Genomic DNA, 25,301 nt, shown 5'->3' with positions numbered 1-25,301 from the left:
GCCTAACTTCGAGGATTGGCCACGCATGAACGTTGTTCCTGACCAGCTCACCTGATTGCCCTCCACCAGGGCCATTACGACCATCAACTGCACCAGTGCAAGTGCCCACTTTTCGTGTTGTCCATTGTCTTCGCTCTTCGTTTATCAATTCTCACCGCTTGGTCCTCGTTCCTGGGTTCTCCTTCCCGTTCTCCTTCTCGTTCTCCTTCTCGTTCTCGTTATCCGAGTTTTTCCGAGCACAGGAAACCTCGGACGTCGGGCCGTCGCCACTACCTGTTGATTTCCCCGGTTCGGCGATGGCGTCATTCCAAATATGCACGGCGCCTTTTAGTTGGACACGGTCTGCGTGATTCCGCTCCAGCCTTTTGCTTTCCCATCCCCTGTAATCGTTCCTGTACCTGCTGCGTTTGAAGTACGTGTAGATGCAGGTACACTCTGAAAAATCAATCGTTTTTATCAATCAAAAAGCGAGAACTGTCTTTTCTCAAAAACAATTGCCTTGCTAGTTTAATTGAAACTTTAAACTCTTTTATCAACATGGGATGCTAAGGAAACGCGAGGCGGGAAAACCAATATAAAACAGAAATTAAGAGTTCTCTTATAACAAACTAAACCAGCAAATGTTGATTTTCGATATTAAAGCAGTAAGTTAAACAAAATATCAAACTTTGCTTTGTGCAATTATTAATTCAAAGCGCCATTCAAAATAGTTAATATTGAGCGACTGTTGAAAATATTGTTAATGGATAAAAGCGTTATCAAGAAATTTTCCAACTAAACTAATTCGATCGATTCCATCCACTCAAAAAGGCCAGTAAAACTAAAAAGAACTGTAGTTTACATTCTTTATTTCGGTTCAAAAAAATTCATTTTTTCATGTGTCAGTTTTTTGCTTCCAATATTTTTGGTATGACAATTTCGTTTCTCCTTGTGTGTAAAGGGGTGGTGAGGGAGACCCGTCGATTATATGTACATACGTACACATAAATGTATGTACAGGTTTATTTTAGAGATACATGTTTGCGAAAATTCATTCGGATGCAGAGCCTCGGATTACAACTTGGGTTCCGGGTTCCGATTTGAGTTGGCATACATTGAGATGTGCTTATTAGAGGACACATATATGTAATTGGCCTGATGCCAAATCCATTTAACACTGAGTTTTCCTAACTTTCATTATATAAAATCTTTGTTAAAATTTCTGATACAAGTTGGGTTCTCTTGAGGTTGGTTGGCCTTTTGCGTTTGCATCTGAGGTTGCTATAAGTTTGTAAAAATGTACAAATATCAATGCACGCACACACAACATACACAAAAAATAATTGGGAATTATAATTCAGATTTTGGTAAATCTTCATCTGTGTGATTTGGTTTTCCTTTTTTTGCGCCATTACTGGAGAGAGGTACATGGTTCCTTGTAGATTTATTGGATTTTTTTCGTCTTTTGTTTTTCAAAGTTCTACTACACTCAAGTGGCTTCTTCTTGTACAAGCCTATTTTAAGATTCGTATCCTTTTTTGTGGAACACTTCGTCAAATAATTAATTAATTCAAAACCATCTTCATAACAAATTAGAAAAGTATGATCGTTTTTTCAGGGGTTAACTTAAATAATTGTACATAATTGTGGTTGTTGCTACTTTTAACTTAAAAATTAATGATTAAGACCTTTTGTTTAAGAAACGGTTACAAATACAATACAAACAATAGTGTTTTTCTTTGCCTTATTACTAAAATCAAATAATTGGCTTGTACAAGAAATACCCGATAATGTATCATGCATTTGGCCATTGTTCAACTTTTCCTATTAACTCTTTGGCGGTTTCAGTGTTTATTTTTCACTTGGTGCTTCTTAAAAATTTCCTTTAAATATACCCGATCATCATATTCGTATATGTGTGTATAATTTGTAAGTTTCATACGGGTTTTGTGCTCCCTTTTATTTAATAATTAATTGCTAAAATTTAACATGTAGTTGCTACATAATTCAAATATGTTTTTTAGTTTCTCTCTTTAAATATCTTCCAAGAAATTGCATTTAGCTTAGATCGAAGAATCGTTATAGTCTGAACCAAAGAGTTGCCTGCATCAAGTATTGCTTAGGTGTTCTGCTTCAAGAAAAAAAAACTATATTTACGTATAATTCTAAACACAAACAGAATTGTATTGAAGTCCAGGGAAGGAAAAATAGATTCGGTGTTCCGAAAAAATGTTGTAATCCTGCAAGTTATTTCTTTGCCTTTGCGGTGTAGGGTTTTTGGCAAAAAGCTTTTAAGAGATTTCGCTATTCACTTGAGTATTGCAGAGTGCAGTAGTTCTATCTGATCTAAACTGACAATGGAAATGGTACAGTGAGTTGTATAGTATAAATGGACATGCGGACAAATGCTTCAACGTGATAGTTATATTATTATTCAGGCTCAAAGATTAACTCCCTGCAGGACTACCGAAATCACTTGTTTCTAGTTCTCAATTGGATTTTCGTTGTTGAGATAGATGGGGTGGGGGGTGGAGTAGTGGTGGCAACTACTGCTCCCTTCTGGCCACTGCCCCCTGACCTTTGGCCACCGCCCCCGGGAGGGGAGGGGGAGGGGGAGGGGGTGTATGGGTGTTGGTTGCGTTGTCATATGAGCAACAAATTCATGGTAGCTGGCCAAACGGTAAAGATTCAAATTTAAACTGATGACAATGCCGCGCAACTGGGGGAAGGGGGAGGGGGGATGGGTGGCCGGGTTTCATTAAGCCTAGAAGTACCCTTCGTATATAATGTATAGGTGTGTATAAATAGCATATAAACAATTATATTTAAAGTTATTTGTTTTAGTTTTACGTATAATTAGTTGACATTTTCTTCGATTTGTTCGCATTGGCTGCGTTTGTTTTGTATAATAAGCTTGTTCTTATTTCAAAATGAGAATCGAACTAAAATATTCCTGCTTGCACTTGCACTTGTGTTTTCATTTTATTGCTAACGAGGTAGATTTCTATTACTTTCTGAGCTGTTCTGCCGAGGTAATCGTTTGTGGTTCTATGCTATCGCTAGTTTCGTCCTTAACATTTCGATAAAAAAAATACTTTATATTGCACAGTAAACACTCCCAACTGACGGATGAAATGCGTTTCGCAAAGCGAGTTAATTCAATTCAATTTCAACTAAAAGTATTGCCTCTCCTGCTTTTAACCTTTTGCTATTTAAGTTTAATTATTGTGTTTCCGTTTGCCCAATAAATGATATGCACAATGTTGATATAGGAGACAATATTCTGCAGCTGCATCTTCGTCCTCTTCCCCTCTACGTTTTAGTCCTTCGACTTGTTACGCCTATGTACAGCTAATGAATGCAATTGCAAGTGTATTTGTAATTGTAATTATGGCCAGGAGCGTCAGATAAAAAGGGCTACAAGTACGCAAAATAATACCCTTTAGTATGGCTATTCGGGCTGCTTCTTGTCTGGTTACACATCAATATTTGAATGGGAGTCTGCGATTGGCGGACAAGGAGTTATACTAAATTTGCACTAAAGAGATTCGATTATTTCCTGGGGAATCCCTAGTACGTCCTGAATGTAGGTCCCTTTCGAAAGATTCATTGATTTTACTAGAATATGTAAACGAAAACCTTTGAACTGAAAACATTTTTTTTACGCGGGGTGGGGGGAGAGAGCTTCTGTGGTGATCCTGAAGTCCATGATGATGATGATCGGGGTGGGGGTAAAATTGTACACCACTCAAGTTGATGTTTCTTTGGGGGCTTCCTCCTTCGTCCTTCCCCTCTTCGTACTCGCACCAATGCCCGGAGTTCACGGGTTGTCCGAAATAATTCAATTCACTTAAATTTTGATCCGTTTCTGGGCGTTCGGCTGCCTGCGCATCGCTGAATACATAGATGGGTTCGATTTGGGCTGCCTCCTGGATGCTGCAACGAATGAAAGTGGGGGAACGGGAGGTTAGTTGGAGATTAATGCGAGTGTCGGGGAGAAAAGGCCAACCCGAAAGCTCGGCTGGCTAATTAGTCAACGTCCCCGCCGCCGGACGACAGATGATGACAAGTCGGCAACACGTATCTATGTATCTGTATCTGCGACATTTGAAACATCTGTTTCTGTTTCAGTTTCAGTATCTGTACTTGGGTCTGCGACTGCAGCTGTGGGATCTGATCGGAATCGGGATCGGGATCGGGATTGGAGTCGGTATCGGGGGAAGTCGGTTTCAGGTTCAATGTAAGACTTGATATAAAGGAATCACACCGAAATCAAATCCAATAAATCTCTAATCCAATTTTAACTCATTATGCTTATATGCACACACGGTCCCACAGCGATCTCGCTCGCACCCCTGGCAACCCCCGCCCGCTGGAATTATTAGCTAAGGCTATAAGGCCAGCGCTCTATAATCTGATATCTAAGATGTTGCTCCGCTCCCCTCTTCCACCGACCTCTCCTCTCCTCTCCTCTCCGATTCGGTTTCGGCGTAATTCTTATAATTCGTATGATTCTGCTTCTTCATCGCTCGCTTTGTTGTTTCTTTTCTGTGGCCCACAATCCACAAAAACGACAACAACAAGGGGAACGCCTTTATTTTTTTCCTCTTTTAATTTCGGCTCGGCCGTCTTCTTCTTACACTTTGATGTGTGTATGCATGCGTCACACTAAGGCTTAGATTATACACGGCGCGAAATCAGGGAGAAGTCAACGATTTTAAATGAAATTCTTAGACTCTGTGCAGCGAAAGATCCCAAGAATTATTAGAACTTATCACAACTAATTATACCCGTTACTCGTAGAGTAAAAGGGTATATTGTATTCGTGCAAAAGTATGTAACAGCTAGAAGGAAGCGTTTCCGACCCTATAAAGTATATATATTCTTGATCAGGGTCACTAGCCGAGTCGATATAGCCATGTCCGTCTGTCCGTCTGTCTGTCTGTCCGTATGAACGCTGAGATCTCGGAAACTATTAAAGCTAGAAGATTGACATTTTGCATGCAGATTCTAGGAGTTCCTACGCAGCGCAAGTTTGTTTCAAAAAGGTGCCACGCCCCCTTTAACGCCCACAATCGCTTATATACGATTTTAAAAATTTAAATATTTCGGAAAAGTAAAAATGCAGTTTTATTGTGTTTATCAATACCTATCGAAATGTAGAAGAAATTTTTCAAATCGGACCATTCGTTAAAAAGTTATGCGTGATCAAAGTTTCTATCTCCATCTCCCTCGCACTGCCTTTACCTGAGTAACGGGTATCTGATAGTCTGGGCACTCGACTATAGCGTTCTTTCTTGTTTTTGATTTCATTTTAATTGACGTACTTGAGCAGAAACTATATAAAATATTTAAATATCTAGATATGTTGGCATACAAATCCAAACGTAACCTTATATTTTGGATAAAGTGAGAAGATCGATTTTTAAGCCTTATCCTTACAGATGTAACCATATATATTAAGATGAGCAAAAACATTACAGTGCATACATCCCAATTCAATTGACTCCGCTGTGTTTTGAACCATTTAATACAATTTCGAAAACCGAAGCAATTTATTTAATAGGTTTCAATAATAAACTTTGGATCCTAAGCCCCAAGGTCCTAATCTTTTCGTACAATTACCTAAAACATGCCTCCTCCCAGTCTTTTACTTACAATTAATGCTAATACAGGTATCTACTTTGGCTGTCCCTCTGGTCATGTCCAATCCATCTATCCCTGTAACTTTTTCGGAGTCATCCAATGCGGCCGTTTCTATCCTACCACCTCCCCTCCTCGCCACGCCCCTCCCACGCCGCCCCTATTCCGCGGCCATTTATCTTAGCGCTTGATTTTGTTGCTGGATCGCCGGGCTTCAGTTAATCTGCAGCGCATCAGCAATTAGCGGAAACTCGTCATAAAAAATACGAAAAGAGAAGAGAACAGCAGCAACAACACAAAATCGGATAAAGCGCCGACAGCAACAAGAAACCAAAAAAAAGTTTTGGCTATAGTTTAGTTTTGTTGCTGTCTGTTGTATTTTGGTTGAAACTCAGTCGCTGGTTCGTTGCGGGGCTCAAAAAGATTTATTTTGTTTTACTTTACTTCTTTCTGTCGTCTTTTTTTTCTAACTGATTGTGAGACAAAATTTCGGTTGAATTGGAATTAGGACACACACATGAAGTGAAGCTTCAAAATGTAGCAACGATTTCTGGACAGCCAAAAAAACGACAACGACGAAAACAGCGTTGTTGTTTTGCTTGGCGCAGCTGTGCGCCATTTGATGACGCTCCTCGTTTTCGCCATGCGGCAGCACCGCTGCCCCGCCCATCCAGCCCCGCCCCTGCTCCGCATATATCATTTTGAATTTCAAAATCGCCCCCATCCCGCCGTTCGCCGCACACTTCTCGACGAGGACTCAAATTCAATGTTCGCTTGTAAGTAAGTTCGTTGCCTAAGTCTTTTGTTTTGAATGGCCATCGGAGAGACACAGTTAGCAGTTGATCGGCTTGGACTGCTACAGTGATACAGTTATGGTCACAGCGGATCCCGAAAGGATCCCACGGGACGAATGAGCCCGGCAAGGTGGAGCCATAGCACCAACTTCTTTTCGAGTCTTAAAATATATACGGTTCAATTGAAATAAATTAATCAACTAAAAGGAACGTACTAATATTTAAGCGAATTATTTAATATTTTTGAAAAGATAGAAATTCCTATTAATGGTTGAATGGATAGTTGTAATTATCAGCATATACAATTTTTACAAAATAAAAAAAAAGAAACATAAGGAATAACTATTTTAGAATACTAAATAAATAACTAATTTTAAAATATGATTGAAACATTTTGCAAGTAGACAGAAATCGAAAGTGACCTTTTAAGGATCACCAGCCAAATCCTTGATCTATTAAAGATGGAGTCACTACATATATCTGACAGCCATACATCTTTGAATTCCTTGCAAAACAAGTGTGTTTAAAATTTTGATCTATAGCAGTTACTGCTTATAGAAACCCTCTATCTAAACATTCACCCCATGCTCTGCGGTTGGATTATGCCTAGATGTAGAAAATTATTCGTCTGTATCTGTATCTATATCTGGCCATTTTCCAAGCGGCGTAATTAAGGTTCTAGACAGACGTTCGGAATCTTGGCCAGACATGGCAGATGCTCGAAACACTGCTGAGCGAGACGATAATGATAATGATGCCGATGATGATGCGGCAGCCATGCTATCCTGTCATCTTGGTCCGCTCGCTGTTCTTGTTCTTCGTGCTGCCATTGCTGTTGTTGTTGCCGTTTGTCATTGAATTTTGGAAATCAAATATCTACGGCCGTAGCTCGGGGGTTGGTTTATTCTAGCGCTCACACACATGTCCAAAATGAAAGCAAGAAATGGTTAACAACAGCCAAGATGCTCTTGCTTTTGCTTTTGCCCGCGCCTGTGTGCGTGAACCTTTATATAAAGAACACAATAAGCATTTTAGGATGCTGTCAAATGTTCGGTAATTAAAAAAGAGATTTCTTGCTCTAAGCCAAAGTCAAATGGAGGAAAAAACCTACCAAAAATAAAAAATAGATGGAAAATTTTACATTTCCCGGGAAAGAAGAAAATTTCGCATCCCAGTAAAGGGAGGAGGGTGTGAAAAGGGGGTTGGGGCCTTGGATAATTTCCATTTTTCGGAGGGCTAATTTGATTGAGTTCCTGTGTTAGATGTCAAGAGAGCCGTAGCTATCTGACAGATTCAATTTAACCTTTTCATCGTATCTGAGGCCTGAAAAAGGCACAAGCATTTGAGATTATTTTGAGCTAATGGGCACAAGTTGGTTTTTACCAAAAACAAACCTTACAAACAATACATACAGAGATATTTAGACTTTCGATTTTGCTTAAAACCAAAATTTCTGCCCCAAACAGGCTCCTTCCGAATATTAAACCAAAGTATGAAAATCTGCTAGTTTTGGCAAGAGAAGGGTTTTCAGATTATAAAATACACAATAAAGCCCATTTTAAACTGCATCTTACAAAGGTGAGCATTTAGTATTAAAATATTTATATTATTGCGATCTTTGCACCTTTTTAGGTAAACAGTCTTTTTATTTTTCCAGAGCAAACTGTAAATTACAGATTCTACTACTTCTGGTTTCTAGACGGACAGGATTCGGGAAATGAGGAATTCAGGAAGGAGAGGGAGATGGAGAGGGAGGGGTGACCCTGAGAACAGCAAATACAAAAGAACAGTTATGCGCAAGGAACCCAAATCCAGGGCAGAAAGTAAACACAGTCGGCGAAAAGGAAGGAGCCAAGGAAGTGAGCAGATCACACATGTTCGGCAGTTGCGTGGGAAGAAGGGGCTGGGGGAGGGGGTTGGAAGAGGAGAATGCCAGATTTGCACATCGATCATATAGCACACCACACACACACACACACACACATCGGTATAAACTTTAGGTTGTGGTTGTCTCTTTTGAATAGTTCCCTTCCCCCTTCCCCCATCCTCAACCTTCTCCTGCTGCTTCCTCCTCCAAAACAAAGACACAAAAGCCTGTCAAGGCGAAGCTATTGTGTATTGTGCGATAAGTTTTTCGGTCTATATATGTTTTTTGTATTTTTGCTCTTCGCCTGTATCGCAGGAAGATTCTTTCCTTCGCCCGATCTGTGTGTGTATAACTATGAATCATGGTAAGTGCTAACGTTCCACATACATATGTACATATATAGAGATATATAAATATATAGCTGGAGAATCGGGAGAAACAGGCGAAGTGGCGAAAGGAAAGAACAGCACAAAAGGGAGAGAACGAGCACATTTCAAGGATTACACTGTCGTGTGCGAGCGAGACGGAGCGACCTACTGTCTTTCGAGGGTACGAGTATCTACAAGATACACACACGGATATATGGACACATGGAGGTAGACAATTTCTACCTGGATAACCGATCAAAATCTCTGCCGAAAAATACAAGAAAACGAAAACGAAAAGAGCCAGATAGAAACGGCGAAAGAGGGAGGCAGCGGCAGAGCGCAACATCTTGCCGAAAAATTAAAATTACAGATGGTTTGTTGCTGGATGAGCATATGTACAGGAAACCAGTTTTTATGTTCAACAAACCAAACAAAAACCCAAGAAAAACGCACGGGCAACCAAAAGCCGTGTAGAAGACACAACTACAGATACAGATACACCGACACAGATACACACCAATACAGATGTGCGGCCAAACGCCGCAAGACGAAGCAGAGAAAGAGGACGGACGGCAGCGTTATGATGACATAGCCACAATTGTTGCTGCTGCCGCAACTGGTGTTGCTGTTGTAGCTGTTGTTGCTGTTGTTGCTGTTGTTGCTGCTGTTGCTCTTGGCTTTGCCTTTGCTGCGAGTGTCGCGCAGGCGCAGCCCCCAACGTCTTTTTCAGATACTCGCCGAAAACCGGCAAACTCGAAACAAATTCTTGGGATTATAGTTTGCGAAACCGAACTATTTTAGAACAAATGATAACCCCACCAAATCTCTTAAGCACTATACTATATAGACACCCAAGTTCATCTATTTTTAATAATAAAACTTATCTACTCCCGTAAAAGACACTGAAAAATTGACTATTCTAACTTCTTATGTTTAAAATACAAAACAAATAAAATAAGGGTTCCCGAAAAATGTTCTTCACATTCTAATATTTAAATTCCCCAGCCATTTCTGTCTTGTTTTTAAAATGCTGATCCGAGGCCTAAAAACTAAGTATATTACATTGATTTTCCAACGATTTCCTACGATTTGCAAAATATACATATATGTATGTATAATGCTTAGTAAAAAATCATATTAGTAAAATATCGCTATTTTAACATGCATTATATTGTTTAAATGTACGGTACAATACAATAATAATAAGCATACATTAAAAGAAAATTAAACTAAAAATTTTAAAATTCATGAAAAAAGAAACACAAAGAAATATGTGAGAACTTTGAGATTCAATATTATTTTTATACTCCCATATCCGTGTGACAATTTTATTTTTTATACACAGAGTTCAAATCTTTGAGGTGTTAGAAATGCCCAGTTGCTATGCCACATTTTGAGGCCCTACTTAAAATGCAAACTTCTCTGCTGCTTGCCAATTCTCTAGCGCATTTACTACATACATACATATGTACATATTTGTATATCTGCGTCTATTTGCACCCCCTGGGCCTCGAATTTCCCGATCCATTCCCCGAGTATCTGTTCGCCACAGGAATAAAAGGAGGGAATGCAGGGCGACAGATACTTCGACATGTGTTGGCGCGATGTTAGCAGGCTGCGGAATCTTAGATCCCAGTTGGTCGTAGGAACACATTGCTTCGTTGTGGCCTCGGAAGGATGGCGAAATCAATAGATGGGATGTGTCCTTTATCCCGAAGATCCTTGGGCCCCGGCGAACTGGGAAGCCAGTTGCCTCACACGAGCACGTCCTCAGCGACGCCTATCTTTGTATCTACACATGTCTTGCTTGTCTTCCATTCTTTCTTTGCTTCTGCTTCGCTTCTTTCTTCGCAAAAATTGAGCCTCAAACGAAAACAAAAAATCTCTATCTCACTCGAACTCCGAATTCGGATTCGGATTCTCAACCTCAACCTCAACTACAACTGAATCTGAAAACACAGAAAGAGAAAACAGAACAGAAAACAGAGAGGAGAAAAAACGGCGTCGAAAAATAAATATTAAAGACACGCACGTAATTTCTTTGGAACTAGCAGCGAGGAACAACAGAAACAACAATGAATTTCTAAAAAAATAATTAAGAAAAAGGAAAGAGGGAAAACACACACATTTATTTAAAAGTTTATGGCTTGTGGCTAGCAAGGAAAGGGGCCTCCCTCGCGCCAAGAGATGGCTCATAAAAGAAATATGGTCGAAAGGAATAAGGTTGGCCAAATCAGAGAATCCCAGTGGCAAAGAGTTAGCGAACATCTTCTGAAACCAAACAATGTTTCCATTTTAATCCGTCGAGATCGAGCCAAACGAATTGGACTAAACTGAAAAATAAGAAGGAAAGCAGCCAAATGAAATAAAGAAAAACATAATTTGCGTAATTTTCACTTTTTTTTGGTTTTGTTTATATTTGTCATTTAAAAAAAATTGTAGGCGTGCCAAGAGGGAAAGCGTTAGAATGGTTAACAATTAAAATAAAAAAAAAATAATTACAAACAAGATTTAAGACTCGGGGATGGGGATACGATAGGGATAAAATAAAGTTTTAAATAATTACAAATGGTTTTATTGGTGGAACATAAGTTAGGGGCAACTAATCGTAATAAATATATAGGTATAATAATACGCGAATATGAGCGTTCGTTCGTGGCTTAGAAACATAATAATATCCCTGATTTCGCATTTTCTTGAGTTTTGTTTCCTTTGCTATGACAATTTGGCGTTTTTAAGGCTAACATATATATATATACAAATATATATGTGTGTATATATGCGTTTGTCTAGTAACTAGATATAGTATATATATCAATTGGCATATAGTTGCTGATTTTTAGTTTACATATCGTGTATATGGCATTTGTTGTGGTTGTTTCTCTCGATTACAAAATATAATCAATAATCAAAAAATAATTAAACAAGTTACATATTAAAATAAGACAAAAAAAAGTGGTACAACTAGTGTTTACATACATATATAAGTGGAATAGGTATAAATATATATATTTATAGGCGCCCTGATTTTAAGCGTTTCTTGGACTGCTGTTGCTGAGGTATACTTGAAGGTTCACACGTACAAATTAGGCTTTACAAATAAGCATCGTAATAATAGTTAAAATACAAATAATAATAATACAATTTTAACATACAAATAAAATTAAATAATTTGCTGCTACAACAATTAGGAATTCTGTCTGTCTTTCAATCGTTTCACACATATGGCAAACTCACACAAATTACAGGAATGGATTGTGGCGCGGTGGGTGGCATTTGGGATTGGGGGTCACTGCCAAGGAGTGGCCGGCCGTCTAAGTTATTGAAATGCTGCGGCTTTGCGATCAATTCTAAGTACTGTCGTGTTCGCCCAAAAAAATAATCAAGAATAAAACTGCTAAAACATCGAATTATTGCCTGCCAAGCAACAAAGTGTGTTTTCTTAACGAGCATGCGAAATAAAACTGGGCGAAACTCGTTAAAATGTTATCGAAGTGACTGACTGCCTCTCGCCAAGAACAGGACACTCAACTGCAGAGCCGCTCGAACTGCGCCCGCAGCCCAAGCCGCTCTCAGTTGCCCTCCATGCAATCGACCCCCCCTGTATCCGCTCTCCCCCAGCTCAAAGCCCAGAGCATTTCAACACCCAGATCCTGGCCTGCTCTCGTCCTCACTGCAACTCTACTCTAGTACATCTCTATGGTCTTTTCGATCATCTCGAACTCCTTCTCCACGAACTCGCTCTTGATCATCATGTGGTGATCGCTCAGCTCCTCCTCCTCTTCCTCCTCCATTTCCATCTCCATCTCATCCTCGTCCTCCTCCAGCAGGCTGTCGTCGTCGGCGGCCACATCGTCGATGTGGCGCTTCAGACTGAGGCTGGTTGGATTCAGACTGGGAGTGACTGCCTGGGCAAGAGCCGGAGCAGGAGCTGCGGGCATTGCAACTCCCGTTTCGCTCACAGCCGTCACCGTCAGCGAGCGGGCGAAGGCCGCCTTGATGGATATTGCCGCCGAGCCAGAGGCTGCTGCGGCGGCCGCTGCCGCGGCGGACTTTTTGCCCACCACCCGTGGCCGATTGTGCGTCTCGAGGTGCTTGCGCAGGTGGTCCTTGCGGCAGAAGCCCTTCTCGCAGATGTCGCACATGTGCTGCTTCAGCCCCGTGTGGATCGCCTCCACGTGTCGACGCAGGTCGGTCTTGTGGTGGAATTGCTTGGGGCACAGCTCGCACTTGTGCGGCTTGTCCTGCGTTCGGTGGCGCCCCAAATGTGTGGTGTAGACGTCCTCGCTCTGGAAGCGCTTTCCGCACTTCTGACAGCGAAACGGGTACTCACCGGAGTGGAAGCTCTTGTTGTGCTGCGTGAGGTAGCAGTTCTTGGTGAACTCCTTGTCGCACTCCAGACACTTGATCCGTCCGGAGGGCAGGGTGGTGGAGTGCGGCGACGTGGATCCGACGCTGCTGTTCCGCCGACGCTTCGTCGTCGAGGGTGTTCCGTTGCCGCCGCGCCGCTTCTTGGCCAACGGCTGCTGTGCCAGCGACTGCACCTGATCCGCCAGGATCTGCTGCTGCTGCCCCAGTTGCTGCTGGTGCTGCTGCAGTTGCTCCAACTGCTGGTGCTGCAGCTGGTACTGCTCCATCTCGTAGTCCTGCTGGTGCTGCATGAGCGTGGCCATGTCCATCTCCAGCGCGGGAGTGGCCCGCGAGCTGCTCACCGTGGGCGAGTAGGGCGTGGAGAGCACCGTCAGGGTGGGCGTTTGCGCCTCCTGCTGCCCGCCCTGCTGGTGGGCGTGGAGCGCCGTGGTCAGAGTGTGCACCGGCGGCAGATCGCCCTCCTGCGGCGACCGCTGGGCGGCCACCGAGTACGGCGATAGCGGGGCGTAGGGCGCGAACAGGGAGGCGGGCATCAGCTGCAGGATCTGGCCGTCGCTCGTGGCGATCTGGTTGCCGTAGCCCCCTCCGCCCGCCGCCGAGTGCACCTCCGACCCACTACCAATAATAGTGTGATAGCTCATTGTGGGGTCCAGCGGCTGCAGCTGCTGGTAGCATGGCGGCGGCGGCGGCATGATGGGCATGTGCATGGTGGGCGGCATGGGCATGGTGCTGGTGATGTGCGGCGGCGGCGGCTGCAGCGGCAGCAGCTGCGGCGCTGTGATGGTGGTGAGCGGCATGGGCATGGCCATGGTGGGCGGCGGGGAGCTGCTGGTGGGCGAACTGCTGCTGTGCGGCAAACTGTCCGCCAGGATTAGCGCCTGATGCTGCTGATCCAGTTGGTGAAGCTCCCGCCGCTGCTGCTCCTGATCCTCCGCCTGGTGCTGGTGCAGCTCCCCCAGCTGCTGATGGTGCGGGTGGAGCACCGCCTGGTGGTAGTGGTGCACCAGCTGCTGCTGCGGCGGCTGCATAGTGTCCGGCATACTGGTGGTGGTGGTAGTAGCTAGCGGCGTGGTGCTGGTGCTGCTGCACTGCAGCATACTGCTGTGCATGGGCGTGGGCATGGGCATGGGCATATCCAAAGCCAGCATGTTGTAGTCCATTGCCATAGGCGGCAGCATTCCCATAGGCGGCAGCGGCTGCAGCGGCGGGGTGGTGCGCGAGAAATCCGTTCCCGGCGGCTCCTGCCGGTAGATAGTATGGGGCGAGTTGCTGCTGGGCGTGCTGGGATTGGTGTTGCTGCTGCTGAGCGTGTTGGGCGTGCTGCTGTGGTAGTGACGCGCCGCCAGCAGATACTGCTGGGCCGCCTGATGCTGCTGCTGCAGGTGATCTTCCGCCTGCTCCTGCTCCCGCAGCTCCTGCTCCTCCGCCTCCTCCGTGGCCATTGAGCTGCTGCTGCTGCTGTGGCTCCTGTCCTGGCTGTGACTGAGATTGGGATGTGTGTGGTTGCTGTCCTCCATTTGCTCGCTCTTTATAGCTACCGTGGTGGCCGCCGTTGCCGTTGTTGTTGTGATTTGTGGTGGTCGGGTTGTTGTTGTTGGTGGCGGCGTGGTTGTTGTTTCGTTCAGCAGGCCCCTCATTTGGGAGGACGGCATTTGGGTGGTGTTGTTGTTGTTGAGTGGGGCGGAGGGACCTGCTAGCCCGTTTGGGTGACCGTTCAAAACGGAGTTGTGGTGCTGCGGCATCTGCTGCTGATGGTGCTGCTGTTGTTGTTGCTGCTGCTGGTTGTTGTTGTTGGAAGCGTGCTGTGGTGAAGCGTTTGTCGTGGATTGCACTTGTTGCTGCATGTAGCCATAGCCGTTGGCGGTGCCATTAGCATAGCCGTTGGCCTGCTGCTGATGGTGGTTGAGGTGGTGCTGTTGCTGCTGCTGCTGAGTGGGCGAGGGCGAGGCCGAGTACTGGGACATGGCAGCGCCGCCCATCGGTCCCACGCCCAAGCCGCCGCCTCCGCCGTACTCGGGCGGACTTCTGGGCGGCTCCGGTGGCGGGACATTGGCCGGCGGTGGTGGCGGCGGCGGTTGTTGCTGCTGCCCCTGACCGCCGCCCGAAGCGGCGGCTGCTGCAGCGGCTGCAGCAGCTGCTGCGTTGCCCCTGCGGCTGGGCTTCGTCACCGGATCGCGGGCGGGATGGTGGTGCGCCGAGATGGGCAAGGTGGCTGGGTCCGGCTGTCCGCTCGACTTGACCGCGTTCTTGTGCAGCGTCGTGTTGTAGTGGCGCTTGAGGTGTCCCGAACTGGTGAACCACTTGTTGCATGCCGTGCAGTTGTACGTTTTTGGGCGGCGCGCCTCGTTCGACTTCCAGGTGGCCGCCTTGGCCGTCAGGCTGTTGGCCGGCAGCACGGAGCTGGAACTGGGCGGCTCGAAACCGCGGTATCCGCCGCCTGGCGCCGCACCCGCCGCGCTATCCTGCCCGGGTCCGCCTGTGGTGGTGCTGGGGAACTCTGCCGGACTAGTGGCCACGCTGGCGCACAGCTCGGCACCGCCGCCTCCGCCGGCTGTGGGGTCGAAGGACTTGTCCACGTAGTGTTGCGAATCGGGGTACTCGGATTTGATCAGTCCGTGGCCTCCGTACTCCTGCTTGATCAGCGTGGCTCCGCCAACGCCGGCCGTCTGGTGATAGGGCGACTGCTTGGGAGAGTAGTAGGGCGACTTGTCCACACCCACGCCCACTCCTAGCCCCACGCCCAGGCCCTGCTGCATGTAGGGCGGCAGGCCCTCCACGGAAGCCACGGTTTGCTGCGGCTGCTGCTCCCAGCTGTGGAGCGCCCGCTGCTGCATGGACTGCATCGAGTGCAGCGGATCCGGCAGAGCGCCCAGCGGCAGGCCGGCAACCGCATCGTGCTGCTGTTGTTGTTGCTGCTGCTGCTGTTGGAGCAGCTGCTGGTGGTACACCATTTTCTGGGAGTCCAGGTCGAGCAGCTCGCCGGGATTGGCCGCTGTCGATCCGCCGCCGGGTGGCTGTGGCGTGGGCATCTCCTCCTTGATGTAAGGCGAGCTCGCGTAGCCGCTGCTACCGTAGGGCGACTCCCCGTGCACGTTGGCGATGTGCTCTTGCAGCTCCGACTCGTTGGTGGTGAGGATGCCGCATTTCTTGCACTGCAGCTTGCATCCGGCACTGCCAGTGGCTCCGCCCGGGGAGCCCGGAGTCTGACCACTAGAGCTGCCCAGCTGCATGTGCGAGGACGTCGACGTGGGGCTGCTGCTGCTGACCACGCGCGGACTCATGGCCACAGCTGTAGTGGTGCTGACGGCACTGGGCGCACTGCCCGCCTCCTCCTGGGTCGCACTGGCCGATGGTATGCCACCCAGTCCGGATGTGGGTGTCTGCAGGTAGGGATGGTACCGCACCCCGGCGCTCTTGCCATAATCCACGCCCACGGCGCCAAAGGCGTAGTCTGTGGGGCCCTGTTGTTGCTGCTGCTGCTGGTAGAACTGCTCGTAGCTGTTAATGTAGCTGCTTGCGTAGCCCTGCTGCTGTTGCATGTCTCCGCCGTACAGACCGCCGTAGATCTGCTGCTGCTGCTGCTGTCCGCCGGAGGCAGAGTACATGTGGTGGGTGGCGTACGGCTGGTGGGTGATGCCCGAGGCCTGTTGCTGCTGTTGTTGCTGCTGGGGATCGCCGCCCATGGTCTGTTGCTGCGCTTGTGGCTGCAACTGCTGCTGCGTGGGTTGTTGCTGCTGCTGTTGCGGGGGCTGCGGTGTGCCGGGCTGATTATCACTGGAGTCGGCTGCGGCGCTGATTGTGGCATTGGGCGTCGCGGGCGCACTGCCTCCGCCGCCTCCCGCTCCTGATCCTCCCACTCCTGATCCTGGTCCGCCCGCTCCTCCTCCCCCACCGCTGTCGGTGGCACTGCTGGCGGCAAGCGCCTCTGCCGCGTGCAGGGGCGGCATCTCGGTCTTAATGCTCGTCATGGACCGCTACATAAGTCGATGCTACCGATGCTTTTTGGCTGCTACTTCTGTTACGTCCTCCGGTTCTCATGTCTCTCCGGGATTAGTGGCGCATTCTATCCTGCTGCCGCTTATATTTCGTTGGCTCTGCTGAGCCGATCGTTTGTTTTGTTTGGTTTTATTTTTTTTGTGATTTATAGTTGAAAATTTGCTTTTGTATTTGTACTGAAAAAAAGCAAATTATTTTTTAAGACATTATTAATTATAAGTTACTTGATTAAAAAAAAACACACACACACACGCATTAACACTCTGTGATTTATGTCTAACGGTTCTTGATGTCCATTTCACTTTGATTCTGATTTGGTTTTCCAGGCACTTCTTAGTTTGGTTTGGTTTGGTTTGAATCGTAAAATACAAAAACTTTGCAGTTTCTGCGGCAAATGTCAACTGCAAATTGTTTGTGGGACTCACACACACACACACTTGAAAAAAATTAAGGATCCTCGCAGAAGATCCCTTTTCGTTTTCTTTTCAGTTTCTTACTTATCTGCGCCTCGCTTTGGGCACTTCTTCGTTGGACTGCTTCTTCGCTTCCTCCTTTCCTGCTGCTTCGCTCCGCTCTCTTCGTCTCCACTGATCTCTTTCTCTCTCTCTTTCTCTGCCTTCAGCGAAACACAAAACAGCAGACTCGAAAAATAATACGAACTGAAGAAACCAAATATCGGAACCGAAACGAATCGGAATGCGGCCCACTGTGCTGGGTAATTTTGAATTTTGAATTTTTTGTTTTTGCGAATGCGAGGGAAGGCGTTGCTCTTTATCTCTCTCTTCGCCACTTTACCGGTGAGTTTTTTTTCGCCTTTTTCCAAGATCACTGGAAATAGACTTCTTCTCGCGTTTATCGTTTATCGGGGATCAAACAGAAAAAAATTGTTTACGAACACAATATTATATGGAATATACAAATCTTTTGTATGATTCCCGCGTTTAGCACGAAAATGTTTTTAGTTTTGTTTTCAATTTGTTTGCCGAAAAGGTGTTTGCCAAAAATTTTGCTTTGTTTTATGTGAGTGGGAAAATGAAACAAAAAAGGGCGCTAAAAGTAGCCGCTCCACTCCGTTCGCACGCTTCGACGCTGTTCACCCGTGTCCTTCTGGCTGCTACGGCGTTCCAAATACAAATGACCGGACCGACGTGCATGCGGCACATTCCAGCGACGGCGGCAGCGGCTGCGGCAGTGGCAGCGGCAGAGCGTCGCAGTCGACGCACATGCGTGACTGTATATGTGTGCTATATACTGCGCGGCGGTATATGTTTATGTATGTGCGGCCGCCGCTGTCGCCGTCTCTGTCGCTCTGTCGCCGCCGCTGCATTTGATTTTGCTTTGCATTTTCTTTGCCTTTTAATACCCTTGCGAGGGGTATTACGATTTTGATTTAAAAAATTTAATAACGCGTGTTGTCGCTCGGGTATTATTACTAGTGAGATCAAGTTAAAAAACTGTTTGGATATCACATATGTTTGTATATAAGTCATAGGAACGATCAAGCGAAAATTTAATTTTTTTTAATATAAGGGCATATATGAACAATTGTATGTATTTGTTTGGTAAAAACGAAGGACTATGACTAAATTCAGTCAAAGTATTTCACCAACATTTTTTGTGACCGTGATTTTTTTCAATAATTTTGACTATGTCAAATATTATGTCGGTCAGAACTTTTACGATCAAGAAATGATCATTGACAAAGATAATTAACCAAATATAAAATTAAAATATGGGCGAAATCAGGTTGACACTTTGAGTTGTTTTAAAATCCGAAAACAAAACCTGGAAGAGGACGGATCTTTCAACAACCGACCAATTTAATTTTACTTGCAAAATGTAACAAAACAGAGTTTAAAAAAAATTGATCAAAATCAAAATACTGTGTTAAATGGATATACGTATTTTTTTAATATGTTCCAGTTTGTATAATGTAAAATCGCAACGAATTCCGAATGGTTGCCCCTGTAAAATGGCATAATATAATTAAGTGCAGAGCATCTGCCTTTGTCATTTAAAGACTGGGCTTACATACAACCGGTGCCATTTAGATCTGTATATATTATTTCAACTATATAAACATAGATTCAACATTATAGTCTTTTTTAAATATTTAGATTTGACATTTGTTTCATACACCAACTGAGTATTAAATATTTATTTTTTCTCTATGAAGCTATACTAACTGGCTCCAGCCAACATTCAAATTATAAAATAAGATTCTTAAAAATAAGATTTTATACTTGCCGGTAAGAATTTTTGCAAACATTATTTCAAGTGTCGGATTGGCTCTTAAATCGCGTCTTATGCCAAGGCAAAAAAAATTTTTATTGAGTTAAGTTTCCAGATCATAACAGAAATCGTTTTTGAGCCAACTTTTTCGACAGTGTTAGCATTATCACCTTCATATATTTTTGAGGAATTCCACGTATAATTAAGGTGCAACCTGCACACTGCACATCTTATCCGCATGATGTCTTAAGGATACAATTTTTTAAAATTATCTAACTTAAATTATTGTTTAATACTAATATAATAACTAATATTTGTTTGATCATGGTCAAGGAATATAAAAGCGGCATTCGGAACCTAGAACTTCTAAACGGGTGATTCAAAGGGGCTTAAACTGATTAGGCAGTTCTTTTAGCAATCCATATCGCTTCTTGCCAAAGTAATTGTTCTAAGAAAAAGTGCAGCTGTGTTGTAGTTTTAGTTTTTGTTTATTTTTACATACGCCTTGATAGGGACAACAGCCAATTAATAGGGTTTGCAGTCCGAATTAGTCAGTTGTTGACTCACTGGACCGGGCCAAAACTGATTCGCACTACTAGCCTAGTTTCAGAGCCGCGTCCAACGATTATCGGCGTCACAGGTCTCGTAAAAGTTTTCAACGCTTTACAAATTAATAAACCAAACTTTTATTACGATGGGCACACGAGCGTGCAAAAACGAGAGACAACAAAGGCCGAACTAAAACAAGAAAGAACGCTGTATGAAACTGTTTCGACTATGAAGATACCCGCTACTTTCTGATTTGTATTTTCCTTTGTACAAATGGTCCTCAAGTTCAATTAGTGAAAATCAGAGGCCTCAGTTAATTTTCTTAAAAAGGTTACGATTTTTAAAATTTTGGTGCATATAGGTACATATTATGGGGGCTATATCAATTTTTAATTTTCTGGATCTCAAATGTATAGTCATTTCCCTGCCCTCTAAATACCGTGTACATAGGTCTTGTTTTAGACATGGTAAGATCGACTTGGATTTGGATCACACTATACGAGTATACCCGTAATCTATGAGTAACGGGTATGGATAGCGACGGAAAGGGTTTGTGCCTTGGATTCGGATGTAGCTGTGGTTTTCAACGTTCCTTTTTTTCATTTTTACTGGTCTGGTATTTAAACTCAGCTGAGAATGACCCAAAAGTATTTAAGAATCTCGTAACCGAAAAATCGAGGGCTAATGGAGCCCAGATACATCCATATCCACTCCATCCACACGAACGGACACACACACACACACACAGACACAGATACGGCTCCGGTTGTGCGGTTGTGTGAGTGGGGCCTTGAAGAAGAGTTTTGGAGTGGAGTAGTGGAGCTGAGAAGAACAGAAAGAGAGGCGAAGAGAGGCCTGAAATTTACATACATGATTGTCATAAAAAATCAGCAAGCAAATTGTCAAATCCCTAAACTGACAATAAAACAATAAAGAAACCGAAGACGCAGGCGAGGTCGCCGACGAAAGTGGGTGGAAGTGGGGAAGTGGAAAGGGGTCGACGATGATGGGTAAATTGGGGTCTCTAAAAACGGACGGCAATGAGTGATTGGCACTGAAACCTGCTGTAAATGCAGAACAAGATCTGGTATTTCGTGGATCAACATGTAGGGAAATATACCATTTATTGTCCTATATGTATGTTGATCCGAACCGATGCATTCAAATATGTAAGCTATTTCGTGTTTTTTATTTGTACTAATATCCCATATTTTTCGTTATATATGTATAAACAAACTAAAATAACAACCATAAAAGTACCTTTTCAATCGGGATTTATTTCAGTTTTTAACATTTTTTCTTGAAATTCAATTAAAACTTATTAATTTTCTCTAAACTAGTATTCTTCAAGCTTAAATAAGTACATTGGAACTCGTTAAAAAAAATTAAGTTGACAGTATTACTTATTATGAAACATTTTGCTTAATATATAAGTTTATTTTATTATTATTTATTTTATTGCTTTGACTATCTTTTTAATTAGAATTCTTGATTCCATATTATGTAATAAATTATTTAATAAAGGAACACTCGGAAAAATAAAGGCCTCTATTGTTTGGTCCCCTGTTCGGCAACTTACCCAAATTGCCAGCATATGTTGCGAGTTGCGGGTAAAGTAGGGCAAAGGATCGGAGTAGCAGGTGGCAACTGCCAGGAAGGTAAGTAGGAGGAAAGGGGATAGTATTAGCGCAAAAGCTGATGCAACTGTTGCAGCCGGACGAAAGCAGTGGGATTTGCCCGTTTATGGCGCATTTATGAGCACGCAACAGTTGACCTGCAGACGCAGAATTTTCGGGCTGAAACTGAGTCATAAGTACTTACATACCTACATAGGTCCTCTTCACTTTTGGGCTTGCAGATAACAGCAATTAATTAGCTCCTACAATGGACGTAATTCCCATGACGAACCAGTAATATGAAATGGTAGATATACTGGTCACTTACTTGTATTATTGAAAAAGGTGAGAAAGTCGTGACGACCCTTCAACTTTCCAAATTTCTGAAATCAAATTTTGTGGCCAAGAATGATAAGTAAAATAATAATTATACTAAAAATCCACCTTTTTCAACCGATCCGCTGCAGAAAAATATTTAAGTTTATTTATAACCTCATAACTGTTGGATTTGGGCCTGGGGATGCAAGTAATTGTTTTTTTAATGAAATATGAATGTATAATTTTGGGCCACAGTGATATGTATAAGAAACCCGCCAAAGATATTATTATATTATTTTTATTATATTTATAAATTATAATAAAATTGAAGTTCAAATTTATACATGCATTTTCCAAAATAATAATAAACTGGAAATTTAATGCCTCAAACAAATGCCCAATTTATTTAGTTGTATCATTCTTTGACTATGTGTGTCATTCCATAAAGAATTAAAATCTTTTTCTCAAAAAAAATGGAACTTTGATAGTCCCAGCATTTACATTATTCTTTTTTTTCCAGGAATATTAGTTGGAGTAATATATTTTGTTTGTTTTATATACTTGTAATAATGAGAGTTATTTGGGCTGAGCACTAAAAGCTTAAGAAATACATATTTCCAAATAATTATAAACAAGAAAGAAAAGCTAACTTCGGACGGAGCCGAAGTTGATATACCCTTGCAGAATATTCTGTAAATTATATTCTTCAAAATTATTCATATGATGTATTCTTAATACTCATAAAAAGTCCCAACTTCCTAACTTTACAAACACCAAAGTTATGGCATTTCCAATCGTTCAGTAATATGGCAGCTATAGGATATAGTCGTCCGATCTTTATGAAATTCGGTAGGTCGGATTAATTGGTCAAAAATAAAACTTATAGAAAATCCCAACTTCCTAACTTTAAAAACACCAACGTTATGGCTTTTCCGATCGTTTAGTTATATGGCAGCTATATGATATAGTCGCCCGATCCGGCTCGTTCTGACTTATATACTACCTGCAATAGAAAGACAACTTTTGGGAAAGTTTCAAGCAGATAGCTTTAAAACTGAGGGACTAGTTTGCGTAGAAACGGACGGACAGACATGGCTATATCAACTCAGGAGGAGATCCTGATCAAGAATATATATACTTTATAGGGTCGGAAATGTCTCCTTCACTGCGTTGCAAACTTTTGACTGAAATTATAATACCCTCTGCAAGGGTATAAAAAGAGCAAGTGTTAATATTTAAGAAGTAGGGCTATTTCAATAGCTGAATCCTTAGTCCATGTTACTAGCGCAATAAGCATAAGCTCAAACCTGTAGCGCTGCAAACTGAAGCCTTGAACTAAAGCAGGGTACCTGAATCTCTGGCCGACCACCTGCAGAATGCTACTTGAGCAATTCTACGCAGCGTTTCTGCTTCTTCGCCACATGTCCCGATGTCCGACTGCGTAATTGCAAGGTGCGTGTAGGGATATATCTCGGCGATATCGGCCGATATATCTGGCGAGGGGAGGAAGGGAAGGGAAGGGACAGACGGAGGCGGAGGCGGAGGAAGAGGAGGGAGGAACGAGGGTGGATCTTGCGTGCTGGTGTCAATCACAGTCCTTCCATTTCTATCGCTCGGTTCTCTGCGTGCACAAGTGTGTGCCGCAGTTAATGACTTTTTAATTGAGCCCGTACAGATGTCAGTGCCAGCGCCGTCACTTTTTAATTGTGCGAGTGGGAAAGTCGGAGCCAGAAAGAAACGAAACTTAGCTAAGGGGCTTCCCACTTTTGGTTATCATTTTCATAACATTATTGTTTTTATATTGTTGCAAATTAATTTTCAAAAATGCAAGTCAATCGGAACCAAAAATAAAAGATTTCTCAATGCTATTTGCTACTAATTTTTGATTTAGAAAAAGAGTGTTTTAATTTAGTATCGATTTAGTAGTTTTGTAATGCCAGTGAACACGGACATACCCTCATCACTACCTTTAAAGGAAAATAACATCCTTTAACTTTCTATTATTTTGTTTAGCTACAATCTACAAGACTTTAAAGTTCGCAGTGTCCAAAATATTGAATAGAACATGGACTGGATAGTAAACTTTCAGTACACAAAAAGCATACGGGCAAATCCGCAAATGTTGATATAAGTAGGGTATGTATTCATACATACATATGTAAATATGATCATCTTGTATTTACTCTTCACACGACATTTCTCAGTTACACAGCAAGAAATGCTCTTTTTCGACCCTATACAGAATACAAATATCATCTTGGTAATTCTGGAACAGCATTTAACATTAAAGTAATAATATTATTTTATATTGTTACCTATTTTAATTTTTTTGAAATAAATATTTCGAAAGGATCATAAAAAAAATGTAACGTGACTTTTAAGATCCAATCGGATCAAGAGACTATATCCTAATCAATTATTGCTTTAACTGCAAGAGTATATAAACTTCGACGTGCCCTTTTTAGTTCTTATTATTATTACTATTTATTATTATTATTTTTTGCGGATCGTTGTGGTGGGCCATTGTTTTTGTTGTTGCTGGATTTGTTGGCTTGTTTGCTTGTCGGTTGCTTTCGTTTGCACAATATTCCCATCCCTTTCTCCCCTCTTCGTTTTCTCTTTCCACTCTTTGTTTTGTTTGCCCAACACTTCTTCTTCTTTACTCTCTTCTCCTTTAGTTGAGTTCACATTTGCATATTTCCAAAGATTTGCCAGTTACGATTTCAATTACTCGCTAGAAGAACGTGAGAGGGAGTGAGATAGCGTGCGGGGGTGGGGATGGAGGTAGTGGTGTAAAGAAGAAAGAGGAGGAGAAAGAGAGGAGAGATCGATAAGAGCGCAAAATGCGAAGCAGCCGGCGAACAAAATTATTATTACTTTCAAACCTCTTAAACAGGGTGAAAAGCGAGAAAAACGTCTGAAAAAACTAAGTACACACGAACACACACGAATGCCGATGGAAAAACACAATGGGCAACTAAGCCTAACCAAAATAACAAAACGAGCGACAAATGCTGCTCGATCATAATTGAAAAATGCATGCTAGCCAACAAAAACAAAAACACAGCAATACAGCAACAACTATGGGAAAATAACAAAGAAAAAAAAAACAGCAGATGCACAACGCACCAACAAAATACCATCACAGGGCGGAAAAGAGAGAGAGTGACACGCAAAAGGAGTTGAATTTTTAAAGGAATTTAATTTGAAATGCAAACAATGCAGCTCACACACACACTCACACACAAAAGTGCAACAAAATGGCAATGAAACATGAGAGCAGCGAAATGAGCAAAGAAAAAGCAGCGCTGCGGCAGAGTCCTAGCAGAAGTGCACACGAAGAAAACCTATGTAGCGTTGTTGAGTGTTCATCAGTATTGAGCGTGCTACGGTCGTACTGTCAATCTGCTGGGATTGTTAACTAGCAGTTAAAAATCAAAACTTTTTTAAAGGATATTCTGAAATTCTTTGGGAAGACATGGTTTCCGCTATGCAAAGAAATTAGAAAACAATATAATTTAAATTTAACAGTGTTTTTTTAATTACTGATAATTATTTGGTGAATTAC

General features: G+C 43.2%; 1 protein-coding gene across 2 annotated transcripts; it reads right to left on the bottom strand.

The window, feature by feature from the left end:
• Positions 1-842: 842 nt before the first annotated feature.
• LOC108049306 (trithorax group protein osa) lies at positions 843-18,147 on the bottom strand. Of its 2 annotated transcripts, XM_017130446.2 has the most exons (3): positions 17,516-18,147; positions 12,985-17,194; positions 843-3,915 (listed from the first exon to the last, which is right to left on the bottom strand). In XM_017130446.2, exons 2-3 carry the CDS (start codon positions 16,988-16,990, stop codon positions 3,830-3,832), a joined length of 4,092 nt encoding a protein of 1,363 aa, XP_016985935.2. In that variant the 5' UTR covers positions 16,991-17,194; positions 17,516-18,147; the 3' UTR covers positions 843-3,829. The 2 variants fall into 2 exon arrangements, with proteins under 2 accessions (XP_016985935.2, XP_016985934.2); XM_017130445.2 differs by lacking the exon at positions 843-3,915 and having other exon boundaries at positions 11,033-17,194.
• Positions 18,148-25,301: the final 7,154 nt, after the last annotated feature.

Source organism: Drosophila rhopaloa, unplaced genomic scaffold, assembly GCF_018152115.1.
Source record: "Drosophila rhopaloa isolate 14029-0021.01 unplaced genomic scaffold, ASM1815211v1 contig_3, whole genome shotgun sequence".
Taxonomy (NCBI): domain Eukaryota; kingdom Metazoa; phylum Arthropoda; class Insecta; order Diptera; family Drosophilidae; genus Drosophila; species Drosophila rhopaloa.
The sequence above is the reverse complement of the archived record's forward strand: the minus strand, read 5'-3'. Positions and strand labels throughout refer to the sequence as shown.